The sequence below is a fragment of the Arctopsyche grandis genome, chromosome 12 (assembly GCF_051622035.1).
Source record: "Arctopsyche grandis isolate Sample6627 chromosome 12, ASM5162203v2, whole genome shotgun sequence".
In the NCBI taxonomy this organism is placed as follows: domain Eukaryota; kingdom Metazoa; phylum Arthropoda; class Insecta; order Trichoptera; family Hydropsychidae; genus Arctopsyche; species Arctopsyche grandis.
Genome location: NC_135366.1, coordinates 24,632,604 through 24,651,339, shown reverse-complemented (window position 1 = coordinate 24,651,339; position 18,736 = coordinate 24,632,604). Strand labels below are relative to the sequence as shown.

At 33.6% G+C, this 18,736-nt stretch overlaps 3 protein-coding genes across 7 annotated transcripts; 1 reads left to right on the top strand and 2 right to left on the bottom strand.

The window, feature by feature from the left end:
- Positions 1-38: 38 nt before the first annotated feature.
- LOC143919530 (uncharacterized) lies at positions 39-7,057 on the top strand. 4 transcript variants are annotated; one of them, XR_013261249.1, is made up of 10 exons: positions 48-292; positions 364-488; positions 566-822; positions 2,090-2,209; positions 2,283-2,504; positions 2,572-2,789; positions 2,882-3,108; positions 4,299-4,465; positions 4,618-4,793; positions 4,891-5,138. XR_013261249.1 is itself a non-coding variant. In XM_077441885.1 (9 exons), exons 1-9 carry the CDS (start codon positions 105-107, stop codon positions 6,097-6,099), a joined length of 1,977 nt encoding a protein of 658 aa, XP_077298011.1. In that variant the 5' UTR covers positions 39-104; the 3' UTR covers positions 6,100-7,057. The 4 variants fall into 4 exon arrangements, 2 of the variants coding, with proteins under 2 accessions (XP_077298011.1, XP_077298012.1); XR_013261250.1 differs by having other exon boundaries at positions 4,873-5,132; XM_077441885.1 differs by lacking the exons at positions 4,618-4,793; positions 4,891-5,138 and adding an exon at positions 5,647-7,057 and having other exon boundaries at positions 39-292.
- An 850-nt stretch (positions 7,058-7,907) lies between these two features.
- On the bottom strand, positions 7,908-14,209 carry Rab19 (RAS oncogene family member Rab19). The gene is made up of 4 exons (XM_077441985.1): positions 13,794-14,209; positions 12,767-12,851; positions 12,429-12,685; positions 7,908-9,101 (listed from the first exon to the last, which is right to left on the bottom strand). The coding sequence occupies exons 1-4, from the start codon at positions 13,995-13,997 to the stop codon at positions 8,985-8,987; spliced, it is 663 nt and encodes a 220-aa protein (XP_077298111.1). The 5' UTR covers positions 13,998-14,209; the 3' UTR covers positions 7,908-8,984.
- A 976-nt stretch (positions 14,210-15,185) lies between these two features.
- LOC143919594 (uncharacterized) lies at positions 15,186-17,920 on the bottom strand. 2 transcript variants are annotated; one of them, XM_077441983.1, is made up of 3 exons: positions 17,727-17,920; positions 17,337-17,657; positions 15,186-17,265 (listed from the first exon to the last, which is right to left on the bottom strand). In XM_077441983.1, exons 1-3 carry the CDS (start codon positions 17,889-17,891, stop codon positions 16,483-16,485), a joined length of 1,269 nt encoding a protein of 422 aa, XP_077298109.1. In that variant the 5' UTR covers positions 17,892-17,920; the 3' UTR covers positions 15,186-16,482. The 2 variants fall into 2 exon arrangements, with proteins under 2 accessions (XP_077298109.1, XP_077298110.1); XM_077441984.1 differs by having other exon boundaries at positions 17,738-17,913.
- Positions 17,921-18,736: the final 816 nt, after the last annotated feature.

Here is an 18,736-nt window from a genome sequence, read left to right as displayed (position 1 = left end):
TAAATATAATATAATCTATACTGATAAAAGTGATATGTATACTCGACTCACTCGAAGTGATGAAGTATTGATACGCAGTTGTGATCTCAAAAACAAGGAAAATAATGTCAGACTTACTGAAGACGAGAAAGAGTTTCGTCCAGTTTGCGAAGAGGCAAGTTTCAGTAAATGCCGAAAGCGAAAATTCAACAGACGACATGCTGAAGCCATCAAATCCAAAGAATGCTCCACCGGTGATGCTGAGAAAGAAGGCTTCATTTGCACAATCGGGCGGACCAACTCTACAGAAAAGGTAAACTATATAAAGTCTCTAATATCACTACAACTACATTTAATAATAATACATACCTCTTACTGTTGCAGAGGATCGTTCGGAGCGATAGAAGATCTGGTCCAATGTCCACTATGTTTGGAAAAACTAAACACACCCAAAATGTTACCATGTCAACATACATTTTGTTTGAATTGTCTTTACACACTAATAAGCGGTCAGTACAAATGGAATACATAATTCAATAGTGTATCCAATAACAGAATATAGTATGTAATTTTTATAAATTTTCAGAAAATGTATTAAAGTGCCCCGGTTGCCAGCAGAGTTATAATGTAAACTCTCCCAACTTTTTGGAAAATCTTCCATCGAATTTGTACATTGACAATCTGCTGAAACTCTTGATCAGTCCGTCAAGTGGCCCAACCGTAGATCGTTCGGTTTCACTGTTTGCTAAACCCGAACCTGATACGCAAACCCAGAAAAGATGTTGCAAATGTCAGTCGGGTATATCTCTGTTTAGCGATCATTGCTGCGAACATTGCAAACAAGTAATTTGAACCTTATTTTCCGTATCATCATATATATATAATATCGCTATTCTGTCTGTGTGTGTGTATCTGTGATAACGTTCGCCATACTATAATAGTCGTTTCGATTCGACATATATATGTACGTCACAGCTAAAACGCTGCCAACGAAATGTACGAATATAATAACGAAAGAAAAAAAAAATTATATATACTGTTTGTTACCAAAGTTTTCTCTAGGCACGTCTCTGAGCTATTGAAAATTTTTTTAATTAATTAATTTTTATATTGTTTGTATGTAGGTAGTTTTTACCATTTTTTTTTTCATATTAAACAATTTAATATAAATATTAAATTAAATATATTTGAAATGTATTTTAAAAAAATTCGCCAGCGTGCGGATCGAAAACAGGACCGATACATTTCTTTTAATTTTTTTTTATTTAATAACTTAATATGCCAAAACCCATGCCCTGATATTTCATCGGGTACAACACTAGTATAATATACTACTCCTGTATGTTTGTGTAAATATGTATCAATATTATCTTGAAAAAGTTTTGATGAAACTGATGAAAATACCCTTTCAATATTTCAATGTTGAGAAAAATCTTATATGTATGTATGTTTGTGATAAAATCTAGTGTGCCTTATTTTTGTAGCATGCCATATAATAATAATAATAATATATATATATATATATATATATATATATATATATATATATATATATATATATATATATATATATATATATATATATATATATATATATATACATATATATATATATATATATATATATATATATATATATATATATATATATATATATATATATATAATTTAGATAAAAGGATTATTGTATGAATGTACATATGTACGTATGTGCATCAATCATAAAAGGAAATGACATCAGCTAAGTTTGAGATAAATAAAAAAAATTGATTGAAGACGGTTTATTTTGTTTTAATGGTATCAATAATTTTTAAAATAGTTTTCCAGTTATTCATTCTAAATAATTTATGATAAAAGTAATGTCGAATACATAGTTAAGGTACCAAAAGTTGAGCATTGAAATTTTATATCAAAAAGATAACAAATGAATAGATATTTTAATATAATAATAAGCTGTTTTAATACTTTTTCTGATAATTATTATTATATCAAATGAATAAAGATCATACTTGAACTTACATATGTACATATATTATCTAGAAAATTTATTCTATTTATTAAAACCAACATTTGAAAGATCAAAATTAGACCAGTTCTTTATTGTTTTCAGATATTCTGTGGGGTATGTTGGCCGGCACACATAACCGAGCTGAAATCACAAATTGGCACTCTGATCCATCAGCTAAAATCTGGCTACGAGCGACTCAATCACAGATTAGACGGCTTTAAGGTAAGCTGAACATCCAAAAGAACAATTTAAATCACACTTAAACACGAATACAGATAATACATTCACCAAACAGGATCATAACGAGTGGCTAGTCAACCAAATCAACTCAACGGCCGAGAAGAAGATCGACGATATTGTATCTAAAAAGGAAATGCTGCTGGCGCAAGCAGAAGAATTGCTTCAAAATGGAGAAGATTCTGCGAAATCATTGCAAAACCAATTACAATCGATGGAATCCAACGTCACCAAATACGTATCTAAAGATTTTGATACAGTGACCAATGATAATGAAAAGGTTTTACAATTTAATATTTATATGTAGTAAAATTTTGAGTGAATTCATTAATATGATGAAATTATAGGTGACTGCATTTATGAACTTTCATCGTACGACTGTAAATATATTGAACGAGGTAGCTCACTGGGGTGAAGACAAGTTTTCTTTTGACCAAGACAATTTCTGCATCGAAGAAGACTCCTTGGTGGCAACTGAAGCAGAAACAGATGAGCCAATAGCTGTAGAAGTCAAGGGAATTCAGAATCCGCTAGAAAGTCCCGATAGCATGACTTTATATTACAGGTGAACTTCAATTACTATCTAATAAACTCAAAATTTAAATCAAAATATGTTTTCACAATGATTTATATACGTATGTACTTATAATGTGTCAGGTCGAGAAGTTTCGCACCCAGGATGATTTGGAAGAAGTGTCCTAGACCGGCTGGAGTTGGAATAGCGCCATGGTCAGACCATCTATACATCTGCGGAACGGACTCTCACCACGTTATAGTATTGGATAGACTGAAGGGAAAGATCATCGAGAGAATATCTGGTCCTAAAATACTGTGCCCTCAAAGTATAGCGTTTTCGCAACTCCGGGAAGAAATATATATATCAGGTATATTTCTGTCTACTAAAATGTGCATCAACCTTCGTGGGTAATGTAAACTAGTCTAGTAATCAGAAGATACATATATAATATAAATCGTGCCACAATGTGACTGAAGACAATGTTTTTCAGCAGAATAGATTAGTTGTTAGCATATAATGTTTTGAATAAAGTGGTCACGGGTTCAAATCCCACTGGTTTCTGTTGTCCAGACCTTGGAGTTGTGACTCCAGATTGATCGTTTCCTATCAGAGTTTGTCAATTTATTTGATTTTAATTGAAACGGTTCCAACAAATTGGCAACCTTATCCATTTTCTCGAAAAGTCTTGAGTTTTCAGCGATCTCGAATTTCGCTAAATTGTATAAAATGCTGCAAATTTACAAATTTGACCATATCTGTTTCTGTGGGTGTCAATTGATATGTATTTACTTCGTATAATACTTGTATAAGTTATTGATTCCAATAAAGAGGTAATTCAAAATGGATTCCATGACAACTCCACACAAGACAAATGCGCATACGGAAAATGCACATAAGACAGACGTACACTGTGACAAATGCACACAAATATAAATAAAATGATCAGCCTGAGAAATAATTTGGCTCATCTTACAAAGCAATCAGCTACGTATTGACTGTCAATTGATATGTATTTACGGTTCGATGATTACTGGTCACAAAGTCACTAAAATGTCTATAACGGAACGTCTGGCAGCCGAAAAGTCCATCACACTAACGATAACTATCATACTAACGAGAAATTGAGTACCAAATATTGTGTATTCGCGATTTTCATGGCAAAAATTATCTTTGTGACCACCGCAATGTGACGAATAGTCCAATTACCGTATTTACTTCGTATAATACTAATAATACTTGTATCAAATGCACTATGATGGCCAAGAAGGCGCATTGGGGTTTCCTGTTAGTCCTTCCTGGTATAAATTAAAAAATATATATATATATATTAATTGAGGCACTTTTATTTCATTAGGTTATGTTATTATTTTGTTTTATTGTTTTGACTTGACTATGAATTGATTTATTCAAACTAACCTAACTTTACCTAACCAAGGCAAGTATTGTTTAATTTTTTGATTGAGTTGAAATTTTTAAGATTATATAATCAAGCACAATTTTCATATAACACTTACATACATATTCAAACCAATCATTCAGAAATATATATATTTTCAGATAAATGGAACCATTGCGTGCATGTCACGTCGAGATCTGGCGCATACCTACGTACCATCGGCTCAAAAGGATCAAAAGAAGGCTTTCTACGAACACCCGAAGGCATAAGCTTAGAACCCAATGAAAACTTCCTGTACGTTTGTGACACCGGCAACGACAGAGTTCAGGTATCCAACAAACAGCACACATCCTAAACAAATCAAATGGCCAGCAGAATAAATAGCTCGGTGGTTGCATTAATGCCAACCACCGAGAGGTCCCGGGTTAAAGCCCCGGTTTGACTGCGATTAAAAATAATTAATTCTGAGTATTTCTGCAGTGCTGCTGGTCAGGCTTGGATATTTGTGACTCGAAGTCGATGGTTTCCTATCAGAGTTTTGCCAATTTATATAATTTCAATGTTGAAACGGTTCCTCACTAAATTGGCAACCAACCTACCTACTATTTGAATGTAATTTCAAATTTATAATCTTTAAAGCTATATTTGAAATTGGCGTAAGTACAATTTTCCTCATTTCGCATTAAATATGTTTTACATTTTGCAAATTTTACAAATACTGGTGGCCTGTAATAGGTATATTCTGCATTTCAGAGATTCTGGACATATCAAATTAAAAGTAGTAATAGCGATTTGTGAATTAAGTCCAACTGAAATGGTGTTTTTGGAACTGAAAATTGGACTTCGGCCACTTTAAAATATAACGGCTCATATTTATTTATTTATTTACATATTTTTGCCACAGTGACATGACAGAATACTCTAATGCGTCACTGTGACCAGATATAGAAGCTTAATACAAATAAGAATTAGCGAGACATCTATGTTATCTATCTATCTATATATATATATAAATGAATGTCTGTGTGTGTGTCTCGAATAGGTGCCTAAACCACTGAACTGATTACGATGGAACTTTCAGGATTTGTTGTATGCATGTCCGGGAAGATGAGTGTCATTCGCTATAATTTCAAATGTTTTAGCGTCGCGATTAAAGTTTTCGCTTTTTTTTTTTTTCAAATTTTTGAAATCATATTCAAATAGTGGTGACATAGTGGATACGATGGTTTGTGGCAATTTGATGGAGGAACCGCTTCAACAATGAAATCAGATAAATTGTCAAACTCTGATAGGAAACGATCGACTTGGAGTCACAAATATCTAAGTCTGACCAGCAGAATTTAAGATTATACTCGGAATAAATTCTTTTCAATCGAGGTCAGCTCATGGGATCGAACCCAGCGATCTCTCAGTGCTTAATATCAACGCAACCACCGAGTCACGCTGCTGTATAAATCTAAAACCATAGGTAAATGAGCAACTATCATAAAACCGTCTCGAACATTTCAGGTCTTCAAAGCGGAAACTGGAGCATTCGTCGGCTACATAGGCGTGTTCAAAAAAATGGAGGGATCCAAGAACATCAAGTACACCCAGCTGAACGCACCGACGGCCATTGCCACAACAGCAGACCGCATCATAATATCGGACAGCGGCAACAGACGCGTGAAGATGTATTCATATAACGGTGATAAGCAACAGGAGTTTGGCTCGGCGGGAAGTCTCAAGGGCCAGTTCAAGCACGCGGAAGCTATCAGCGTAGATCCGCTCGGTTTCATCCTCGTCGGAGACTCGGGCAATGCCAGGATACAGATATTCAAACCGAGCGGGCAGCTCATCAGGGTTTTGGGTGGTAAAGATAGCGAGGCTGGAAAGTTTGGATGGATATCAGCGGTCCATATGACGCCACAATTGGAGATGATTGTGAGTGATACCAAGTTTCATCAGGTGGTTATATATTAACGCCACAATCTCAAGGATTTGAGTGGATAAATTAAATTAAATATGTTTTATATAAATTTATTAACTTTTAATAATAATATTAATACACATACGATTATGTGTAGGCATGTTTTACATATTCTTAATTACATGTGTAGATATTTATATACAGTCAACTATTTTCTACCATCAAGTATTTACTAGATAGAATTTATGCAACTATTATATTATATAATACATATATGTATGTATCACGGAATAAAATTAATATTTTTTAAACAAAATATTAATTTATATAGAGAGATTTCCAAATTTGTATTAATATTATGTATATAATAATCAGATATAATATTAAAGTTTTGACACTGGTAACATTTAATAAAATACATTTCACACTGGGTCATGTTAATTTTGTTAATTTCACAAGGTCGAATTTGTTATTTTATCAGCGGAATGCAACAAGCTTTTGAGTTAAATCTCTCGGTTTATTGTTATCATTAGAGGCTCATATACATACATATGTATGTAAGTATGTATGTGTCAATAATTATGAAAGCAGTCTGAGTTATTTCGGAATGTTGAAAAGCAATCAAATTGTCTACATATATGCAGAAAAGTTATTGTTTCTAATAAAAAGGTAATTCAAAATGGATTCCATGACAACTCCACACAAGACAAATGCACATACGGAAACTGCGCACAAGACAAATGTACAATGTGACAAGTGCGCACATAAAATGATCAAGCCTGAGAAATATTTCGAATCAGCCTGAAAAACATCACCTACTTACCAGATCCTATTAGACAACAAGTAAAATGACCTTCTTTCACATCCACATTTTTCTATTTCAAAAAAGTGTGTCCACACCTTGAGAATTTCTTCAATTAGATTTGTTACGGCAACTTTGTATTATCTAAAAATGATTAAAGATTTGCTTTTTAAAATAAATCATTAGAAACAAATAAAATCTGCATACATACAAGTTTTTTAATTATTTTTTGATCAACTAAAATGTCATAATTACCAGCACACAGTAAGTTGCAATCCACTGAATTTCAATTTATACATATAAAACACATTTATGAACACAATATAAAATAAATTAAAACCTGTCATACATATACACATTATAATTTTTTGGATTAAAAAAAAGAAAGCCTCATCAAAATACCTATGCATATAAAATTATGCACTATTGAACCTTATCTACGTTGTTTTACAATTTGATCACATTAATTCATCAAGAAATACATCACAATATTTTATTTAAATACATTCATTATTATTATTATCAAGAAAAATGCGCTATTAGTAATTATTGTATTGAATATTTTTATACTATTGATTAAAGACGTCAATGAAATGAATGCTTATTTTTTTTTATTTTCGCTACAGTCAAAGCACACCTCTACGTAATTGTGTGTATTATATAATACTCTAAATAAAAATTATAAATTTGATAATAAACTGCTTTTGAGATATTAACACAATTCGAGAAGAAATATCAATCATACATATGAACATATGTATCAGGTAAGGCACTTTATAATTAAAAGTTCTTTACGAGGACGAAAAGATAAATGATCCGACTTTTATTTTGTATCACAGTGTTTCTCCGTTGCATATAGAGAACAATTTAAATTCGTGGGGAGATTTATGGTAAAATTATGGCACCCGAAACCCAATAAAAATTTAAGACAACTGTAAAGATATTTTTTCAATGTTATATGTACTTTTGAATTTGTTTTTATAATTTCCTATATATGTAGTATGTATAATTGTAAATATAATATGATATAGAAATAAATTTAAAAATAAAAATAATATCAACAAATAAAATATATGTAATATAAAATGTGAATATTTTTTGTGACAATATCTATTATTTGGTAGTAAAGTTATTACATATACACTATTATTTCCATACTAATTAGTAATAATATTGAGTTAGCATGTAATTGGTCGTCATAGTATGATATCAGTATTGAAAAGTCATTCTAGCAAGCAGTAATGCTATTGAATTAAATTTTAATATTGTATAATTTGACAAATTGCACATGTTTTCATGCGATGAACTAAAAAACGAACACTGATAAAAGTCTCAATCGTTAATATTCGAAATTCCATTTTGCGACAGCTCAGTCTTCAATATCTCATTGAGCTTTAATTCAACACATCGTAAACAAAACCAGATTGAATTTTCATTAATTTTAAAATTAGATAAACATTGTATTTAAATTTCAGGTACTACAAAAAAACTTCTATGTGTTTTAAAACTTATAATAAAAAAAAAACAGTAATTTCAGGAAAAAACCGGCAACAAAATTTAAAATTTTCATTTTAAACCTACAGCTGATCAGTCGTATTTAATACATACATATTTATTGTTTGAGATTTTGGTCAAATACTCGAGAAACATTGAAAGAGACAACTCGTCAATAATTGAATACATCAATATATAAAATAATAATAATTAAAATGAGCATAATAATAGTGCAAAAAGAGTGTTCTTAAACTATTATTATGTAGTTACACATCGCTTATTAAAATAGATACATGCATATTAAGTATGAGAAAAATTATTTAGGCCAAACAAAGTTGAAAATAAATAATTTCAAAGATTTAAGTATAACTAGCAGTCGCTAAAATTAAACAACAAATATCAGATCTAAACGAGTACATATGTAAAGTAATATTTTTAAATTCACTATTGCTCGTTATTACAATATTAAACTAATATATGCATATTGAATTTGCAATTTCACTAAAGCGTATTGAACCATCTAATGGCACAACTGTGTCGTTCAGTAATTTCAATAAATTATTTTGTACACATTTTTGTTCAATATGTATAATTTCCTTTTTTTTTGTTTTGTTTCTTTGAGAAAACATCATCATCGAAAGTCTACGTAGCACGACTTCCTCCTCCGCCGCACGGGCTACACTTACTAATGGCACTACTACTTCCGAGCGTGATCGGACTCTCGTCTGAGTTTTGTACCTGACTGTTTTCCTGGCGTCTCTACGGAAAATAAACACAACACTTAATACCTCATCATGTAATTAAAAATTAGACCATTAGTATCTTGAAATTGAACACTTTAATTGAAAAGATTTCTAGTGATTCCCAGTGCATTGTATGGAGTCGAAACATTGACGAAAAAGGAAGGGACATTGGAGATGCTGCACATTCCATCTCAAAGAGCTGGCAGTTTCAAAGAGAAATTACAACATGTAGAAAAAAGCGATGCGATGCAAACGATCGACAAGCGCCAGACAGACTGAACCACAGATTAACGACACGTGTACCTTATGCGTGCGCACTGCTCACACTTACACTAAGCGAAATCTACCCGAAGTCCCGACATACCTACCCTGTATACGTTCTGTGCTTCTGATACTTTAGTTCCGAATTTTGCCTTATTAAACTCGCCAGAAAGATCCAACTCAATTTTAATAATTGCATCTGTGCATATCGAAATGTTACTCGTCATCTGATGTGCAATCTATCATTCGTGAAGTCGAGAATTGCGTTTAAAGCAGCCATCCAGTTAATCTGTGGTTCAGTCTGTCTGGCGCTTGTCGATCGTTTGCACCAAACCCAGAAAAAAGATTCTCTCCTACTTTGGCCATATGGTAGCCAGCAGTTTGGCTTAACGGTAGCGTATATATTTATCACCACTGCGATCGATGGTTCGATTCACCAAAAAACTGCTGGTTAGATTTGGGGGTTGGGTGACTCCAAATCGATCGTTTCTCTATCAGAGTTTGCCAATTTTATCTGATCATTGTTGAAACGGTTCCTCAAAATTGGCAAAAAATCATATTTCCTATTGTCACAAAAATATTTGTGTATAATTTGTAAAAATTACACACAAAGAAATCTGAAATCTATAGATGTCTCTATAATTTCGTGTTTATTATGTGTATAAAAATTGTGCACAAAATCTAAAAATAATCCATAGATGTCTCTATGATTATTATTTCTGTACTTGATTAATTATTGTATTCGATGTTTATTGAACATACTGTATACGTTGTCTGACCGTTCTCGTACACTCGTCGCATAGGAGCGATCTGTAATGACTAGTCACCGGAGCCTGAGGGGGCCGTGTATTGTTCAAAGGTTGTAAATGCATTGTTAAAGGTTTGCCGAACAATGGATAGCACTGTGACTATACTACCTCTAGTAATGACGAGTGTACATTGACTGTAATAAAATAAAATATATACAACCAGCAGCGTGGAGCAGGTTAGCATATTATGCTTTCAAGCAGGACCCTGTCATGGTTCAATTCCCACTAGTAGCCGTTAGCCAGAACTTGGTCTTCGACTCAAGGTTGATCGTTTCCTTTCAGAGTTTGCCAATTTTTCTGATTTTAATTAAAACGGTTACTGTAAATTGGCGTCTCCTTTCAAATCGTTTCTCGCAAATCTCAAATTATTCAGCGTCTTGAGGTTGGCCAATTTCTATAATAAAATGCTGTAAAAATTTCTACATAGATGTCACTTTCGATGATGTTTGTTTGAATTTGCATTATATAAAAATGCTTGTATTAATTGTATCCGTATTAGTACACTCGTCGCTTAGGAGCGATCTGTAATGGCGAGAGTACATGTTCAATCAACAACAAAAAAATTTCCGAGAAGAATGCGAAGAGCCTAGGGAAGCTGGTTGTAACCAGAAGAACACTAGAAGGAAGGCAAATGAGAGAATGGTCTCTCAAGATGGTCAGATGAAATCGAAGAACTGATGAGATTATCCCTTAACACTGCATCTATCCTGGCACGGGACCGAAAGGAGTAGAAGCGGTCCAGCAAATCCTAAATGACCACGACGCTCAGCTAGAAAGAAGATCATAGTAGATTTTGAAGAGTCAATAACCTTTCTATTGATAAACTAAGTGCAATGATATTAAATACAATTATATATGTATATAAAGACGATATTCTGTGTGTGTCCTAGTGCTCGTCGAACATAATAAATCGATAAAAAGCCTAAGCCTTGTATGATTTCATTCGTCGGCCGGAATATTGGTATATTTGGAACAACGAGCTTTTAACTACATATATATGCCATAACCTATGCGATGATATTTCATCGGGCTTATCGCTGGTATATGTATATCGAACGTATAGATGTTTCTCTAGTTATAGAAGATAACATCTTTTAAATAAGAATTATTCTTTGTCACCGTCTCCCAAAGCTAGAATGTTTCACTGTATTTTTTACATACCTCCTTTACGTTTCACATGGCTTCCGTGTCAGTGGTCATTTTTATCTCTTATCCGATCGTTTTCATACTTTGCCATATTGTTTCGTAACATTAGTTAATTGCTAGCGTTTTATTTTTTTTACAAATGTCTCTCTGAGCTACTCGACGAAAACATGCTCTTTCAAATATCCTCACAGGATCAAATCAAGGGATGAAAGATAGGGCTGACGAATCTAGAGAAGGTGGTAATCACCAGAACAATAGAGCGAAGGACAGTCTTACATAAGATGGTTATAACAAATAAAAGAACTGACGGAATCATCAGGATCATAAACGATGCGTTCAACTTGGCACAGGGCCGGGAGAAGTAGAGGCCGATCGTCCACCGGATTCCAGATGATATCAAAGACTACGACGATCAGCATTGAGCAAACGAGGAAGAAGTACATCCTACGTGGTTTAAGCAATTTATAAAGGTTGTGGCTATTTGCAGGTACTATGTCTGCAAATTATTGGCTATTTGTAGGTACTATATCTGCGAATTATTGGCTATTTGCAGGTACTATATCTGCGACAGGCGCAAAGCCTTCTGCGCATGCGCGTGAACTGTCACTGTCAGCGTGTTTACTGTTGAAATTTTGTTTTAAACCTCCTAAAATTTAGTTCGAACTCTTCAAGTGACGTAGAGTGAAAAATATAATCCAAATTAGTTATTATTATTAATTATTAGAAAATTATTATCATATACAACGTATAATACCTATGCACATACAAGTACAAGCCGCGAACTAGCTCAATGATATAAATCTATTATAATAACGAGCGAAATTTATTTGCCTTGTGTATAATGAACGATTGATTAACGATTGATAAAAGATACATTAAATGTAAGAAATTATAATCGGATTAAAAGTTAACGCGCATGCGCAGAAGGCTTTGCGCCTCTCGCGGATATAGTACCTGCAAATAGCCAATAATGCGCAGATATGGTACCTGCAAATAGCCAATAACTTGCAGATATAGTACCTGCAAATAGCCACAACCATTTATAAATCAATAAGTGTTCATTTTCAAAATAATACTCGTCTAATCATTTTCGCCCTAATTACAGGGCGAACTGTTTTCATCGCTACCTTCAATTCAGTCGCCAAGCACATGAATGCATCTTCGACGTTTGTGTTATCTTTCGCAGACGTTTCCATCACGAACATAATTTCAGGAACATAACGACACATAGCCTCCGCTTCGGCGAATTCGACTTCCCTCTGACTGGTAAGATCGCATTTGTTTCCGACTAAGAGTAGTAAAGCAGTGGTTGAGGTGTATCGTCTAACTTCGTCTATCCATCGTTGGAGCGATAGAAAGGAAGATCTTTTAGTGACGTCGTATACTGAAATAAAAGCGGCCGTACTGTATTAATAACGGTCGAACGAACGGAATAAAACCGCAGAGTATTTTATTTGTGCAATACCTATAATAACACCATTGGCAGATCTGTAATAGCTTTGTGTGATTGTTCTGAATCTTTCTTGGCCGGCTGTATCCCAAATTTGCAGCTGGAAATGTGTTAGTTGTGTTGCATTAATAATCGTGACGGTAATCGTATGCATTAATGTCAAGAGTACACTGAGAAAAAACTCTTATTATCATTTCGATTTTTTTCATTATGTCTGTGGGTCATTATGACGCTATACAAAACACATTACAGACAAAAATCCATTGCTTTATCTGTATATTTGAGAAATATAAATATTTAACGCGTACATTTTGGATTTTCATTCAAATGTATAAACTTTCGATTCAATTTTGTACTTTTTATTAAATCCTTATAAAATTTTATTTTCTATAAGATTATAGTATAATTAGTACAGGGTTTTCATTCTAAATTTAATGAAAAAGGTTCAATTTGAAATGAAAAAGAGTCAATTTTAAATAAAAAAGGGATGGATGAAAAACCTATATCATAAAGATATTCAAAAGTCTAAAATAAAGAACAATTATTAGCAATTTTCGAAAGAATGCATGGCTATAACACTTTTTACTTTTCTAAGAGGAAAAATTCCTACATCGAATCCTCATATTTATCTATATAGATATAATTTTTTCTACCCATATAAAATACCTGAAAAGCGTCAAAGCTTAAAAATGAAAAATAGTATTAAAAGTATGAGAAGTTATACTTCCTGTTTAAAGAATAGTATACGATATATGTAATAAAGGTACTTGTTTAATAGTGCGGCTTACACTTGACGCTTAAAAACCGAATGAGTAGCGCCTCACTACTAAACAAGTACTATAATAAATTTAAATTTAATCTATTCAACAGTTTGTGTGCAATAATAGTCTAAATAACTCGCAACGAAATAAATAATCATAAACAATAAAAAGGTTACTAATCATATATCATATAAATAAATACATAGCAATGATTCGAAGAGAACTTTCATCATATGTTATTGCGTTGCAGTAAAAGTGAGCTATTGTGTATATTTATTTACCTTGACTCGTTTTCCATCAACTAAGAGTGTTTTCATAGAGAAGTCGACTCCAATGGTGTTGGAGTGCCTCTCGACGAAATTGCCCGACTTGAGCCTCTGTACCAGACAGGTCTTTCCAGTGCCGCACTCTCCGATCACCACGACTTTGAAGAGGAATTCGAACTGGTCGTCGGCAGTGGAGCCGGGCGCTCCGCCCCCGGCCATAGCTATTCGCCCCCACACTGCACTGCACTGCACTGCTGTCACTTCTTCGTAATCTACACTCTACACCTACACACCTCGACTGTCACCTGGAGAGTGTCTGTGTACTCTACTTGGCCAACGTCTACTTAAATACCACCATTGTACGAATGTTTTTTTTTATTTTACAAAAAGTCTACATCGAAACATATGAGATGAATTTTCAAAAGAAACATCTGTAGATGTGTTGGAATCATTAAAAAACACGACTCTGTAATTTTTCCACAATCTCACAAAAATATAATTTCTTTCCCCCAGTTCGGTGATTATTCCATTAAAATCTCGATCACGGAACATCTGACACCCAAAAACTCTAAATAACGAAAGCTACCCACGCGAAATATTGTACTAACCGGAACTTGAGTGCCAGATATTTCGTATTCACGATTTTTGTGGCAACAATCGCAAATTGCGATTACTAGTCAAATGTGAACCGGTCATAGGACAACCGGTCGCTCTAGGTCGGTCACACGTGATCACCCGTCATACTAAAACTGGTCACACCCATTGATGTACATATAATACACTAGATGGGCCCAGACGTGTTATTTTGGTCGGAGATCTTGTCTTCACTAACTGAGGGGTGCGGGGGGTTTAACTACCGGGGAAGTTGGGTTTTTTTCCCTACGACGCAGCGGTACCTACCTACCTACTAAGAGAAACTGTGCATGCGCCATGTATTTTGCATGCGCCAAAAGGGAGACCAGTATAAAGTGTGAGGGCAGATCTAGTGTATTATACATCAATGGGGCCAGACCTTGGATATATGACTCCAGGTCAGGTTTTGATTTAAAAGTTGAAACGATTCCACCAAATTGGCAACCTATTCTGTTTCGAATTTCAATTTGTTGATTATTATATAAATAAATATATATATTTTTTTTATTTTATTTCATAGAACATGAACACTCGCCTTTACAGATCGCTCCAAAGCGACGAGTGCATTTATAGAGATACAATAAAATCAATAAATATACACGGGCATTTTATATATACACGGGCATAGTATAACACGTGAGGGTGGATCTAGTGTATTATACATCAATAGTCACACCCAAAAATTAAAAATTGGTCGAATTTTTGGGTGTGACCAGTTTTTTCGTGACTAATTTTAGTGTGACGGGTGATCACGTGTGACCGATCTAAAGCGACCGGTTGTCCTGTGACTGGTTCACATATGACTAGTAGTCCGTTTACATGTATAGTGAATTTAAATCAATAACCTTAAATTTAACTTTTGATATTTTTCATTTATAAATACATACACAAAATAAACTAAACTGTATGCATTTGTCAAATGTTGGCGTTTTTTTAATTTTATTTTAACAAGAAAATAACAGTACATATATTTAATTATAAGAGCGTGCCCAATTTAGGTATACTCAACTAGAGGTATTAAGTATTTTGAAAACTTCGTAAGAATAAATTTATTAGGGGTACCAGAAAGAAATCGCGCATTTTATGAGCCATGTAAAATTTTTTTAAACATTTTTTTTTCTTAATTCTAAATATAAACTTATAAAATACAATTTCCATCATTATTACAAAGTATCTCTCATCTTTCTTCCAGTTTTTCGGTTCCTTTTTTAAAAAAAATTGTTTGTTTCGAATCGAAATACTCAATTAAGTGATTTTCGACGTCTGCCATATTTCTGAAACGTTTATCTTTGAGACTGTGCTCCGTCGATCGAAAAGCATCCCCAAACCCCAAACAAATGTGGCTATGAGGTTACTTGAATATTTTTATGATATTCTTCTGTTTACATCACTCTCCACTATTGGGTTAAGTGCAATGTAACCCAACAGAGCCAAATAATTGATTTAAAATTCATCTGAGAATATCACCTTTTGCCAATCGAAAACACTTTATTTTTTTCATACAATTCGTCCATTGTAGACGAGCCTCCTTCGTTTTTGTAGAGAAACGGTATTTTTATTGGTCTCCGAGCGTATGGACCACCTTCTTTCAAAAGCCTCAGCACAGTTTCCACACTTATTTATAATATATCTTATTATTATGTCGACCTTGCCCCAAATTTGCACCTACATACATATGCATCGATCCACATTGATAGTTTCTCGGTTTTTCTTTGATTGATTAGAAATTTCTTTCGTTGAAAGATGTTTGACGATGCTTCAACATGCTTATCCGTAGACTTAATAGAACTCTGTTGCCTCTTTGAAATCACAATCGAAAATGAAGTCAAAACATGGAGGAGGATGTTTTAACTACATCATCAAAAGAAAGCAAAACCCACAAGGGTGAATAACTTTAAGAACCCAAAATTCGTAAAATCGAAAGTGGTGCGATTTATGTGACTGCCAGTGACTTTTTTGAGTAAAGACACCTATCATATATATATATATATATATAGATTTCCCCTGTATGCAGGGTTGTCAAAATTCAATGACAATAAGGGAACATTTGTAAAAAAAAATTGTACAGTTATTATGAAGCATGATATTTTTCATGTATTGCAAGATTTGATTTGCGGGTAAATGATTTCAAACAAATTTTACATTTGTGTGGTTTTATCCCAGTATGAGATTTCATGTGTACAGAAAGATTATGTTTCCAATTAAACAACTTAAAACAAATACTACACTTGTATGATTTTTCCCCAGTATGATATTTTTCATGGGTCGCAAGATTTGATTCACTGGTAAACGATTTTAAACAAATGTTGCATTTGTACGGTTTAATCTCAGTGTGAGATTTCATGTGCTTAACATAACTACTTTTATGAATAAAAGATCTTAAACAGATATCACATTTGTATGGCTTGTCCCCGGTGTGAGATTTCTCGTGTTTCACAAGGAAGCACTTTTTAACGAATGATTTGAAACAAATGTCACATTTGTGCGGTTTAAACCCGGTGTGAGATTTCATGTGTGCTGTGAGATAGCTCTTTAGAACGAATGTTTTTAAACAAATATCACATTTGTGAGATTTTATCCCGAGGTGAGACTCTATGTGTGCGGCAAGATTTCGTTTTAGAGCAAACGATTTCGAGCAAATGTCACATTTAAATGCCTTTTCCCCAGTGTGAGTCGTCAAATGCCTGTCAAAGGTAGATTTATACGTGAAAGTTTTTGAACAAATTTCACACTCGAATGGTGTACGATTTTTTTGGCGTACTCTCGTTTCAGAATGTGTTGAAGTTTTCCGTAGTGGAGAGTCTTCCAGTGGAATTCCAGCTTTGCAATCACATGAAATAGTTCCTCCATGTATCTATAAAATAAAACGAACGTTTTGGAATTTAAGATACATTATATTTTTATAGTAATGAAAATCAGTTTTACCGGTGCATTTATATTTTCAATTAAAAGGATGTTTGGCTTAGAATCACTTTGTTCTGTGGCACACGATTTCCATTCATTGCTTTCGTTATTAACAGGAGTATCGCTATATATGTTTGGTGGCGAATTAACAACCGATTCATCGTCTTTCCATATTAAGTCTTGAAGAAAAATTTCTTTCGTCTTGATATCCAAACGCTCACCTAACCTCAGTTTTGACGTTTCGTCACTTTGAAGACAACAGTTTCGAAAAATGCTGAACAACTCAAGTTTACTTTCACAGGATAAACATATTGAATCTGGGAGCCCGTCGTATTCATCAACCTGCAATTGAAAAGTGGTAATGAGACTGGACTAAATGATAGAAGTGGGTTAAAATTGAATGTAACCAACCTGCAGCTTACAATAGGTCCTGATGCGTTGGGCCAGTGGATGAGGGTTGTCATGGATGGAGACGAAAGATTCGGTTGAAGCTGAGCAAAGACAAAGTCTGCACTCCATCGTACGACAGAGTATATTAGAAACAACATTGAATAATAATGAATGTTGAATACGCATGAGCGCTGAGAATGACAGATATGTAGATAATATTTTGCCCATCGACAGTCAACGAGTGGTTTTTGAGAAATTGGAGCAGATAATTTTTTTTTAATTGCTCCTAGTTAAAAGGTTTAATAGGAATTTGAAATAATTATCATTCATTGTCGTCAGCATATATACAATATCGCTATTTTGTGTGTCTGTGTATCTGCGATAACGCTCACCGTACTATAATAGTCGTTTCGATTCGACATACATATGTATGTCACAGCTAAACCACACCCAACAAAATGTACGAATATAATCATATATGTATGTATAATGGTTCAGCGATCATTGCCCACAAAGCGCTCGTCGAAAAGTCACTAAAATCTCTATAACGGAAAATCTGGCAGCCGAAAAGTTCATCATACTAACGATAGCTATCATACTAACTGTAACCGGAAGTAGTATTTTTTTTAAACAATATTTCATTATTTTATTGGTTGTGGCTATTTGCAGGTACTATATCTGCGACAGGCGCAAAGCCTTCTGCGCATGCGCATGAACTATAATTTCTTACGTTTAATGTATGCTAGACTTGTTTAATCAATCGTTCATTATACATGGGGCAAATAAATTTCGCACGTTATTATAATAGATTTATATCATTTAGCTAGTTCGCGACTTGTACTTGTATGTAGGTATTATACGTTGTAGACGATAATAATTTTCTAACAATTAATAATATTTAACTAATTTGCATTATATTTTTTACTCTACGTCATTTTACGAGTTCGAACTAAATTTTAAGAGGTTTAAAACAAAATTCTAACAGTAAACACGCTGACAGTGACAGTTCACGTGCATGCGCAGAGGGCTTT

Bases quoted from the DNA above. Each gene is read 5' to 3' on its own strand.
- Rab19 (XM_077441985.1), bottom strand. From the start codon at position 13,997: ATGGCCGGGGGCGGAGCGCCCGGCTCCACTGCCGACGACCAGTTCGAA. The intron at 12,852-13,793 runs GTAAATAAATAT...ACACATTTCCAG, and splicing joins TTGATGGAAAACGAGTCAAG to CTGCAAATTTGGGATACAGC. The intron at 12,686-12,766 runs GTATTGCACAAA...CTTTTATTTCAG, and splicing joins TGCCAATGGTGTTATTATAG to TATACGACGTCACTAAAAGA.
- LOC143919594 (XM_077441983.1), bottom strand. From the start codon at position 17,891: ATGCGTATTCAACATTCATTATTATTCAATGTTGTTTCTAATATACTC. The intron at 17,658-17,726 runs GTTGGTTACATT...TTTCAATTGCAG, and splicing joins GGACCTATTGTAAGCTGCAG to GTTGATGAATACGACGGGCT. The intron at 17,266-17,336 runs GTAAAACTGATT...TTTATTTTATAG, and splicing joins TTGAAAATATAAATGCACCG to ATACATGGAGGAACTATTTC.
- LOC143919530 (XM_077441885.1), top strand. From the start codon at position 105: ATGTCAGACTTACTGAAGACGAGAAAGAGTTTCGTCCAGTTTGCGAAG. The intron at 489-565 runs GTCAGTACAAAT...ATAAATTTTCAG, and splicing joins TCTTTACACACTAATAAGCG to AAAATGTATTAAAGTGCCCC. The intron at 2,790-2,881 runs GTGAACTTCAAT...ATAATGTGTCAG, and splicing joins AGCATGACTTTATATTACAG to GTCGAGAAGTTTCGCACCCA.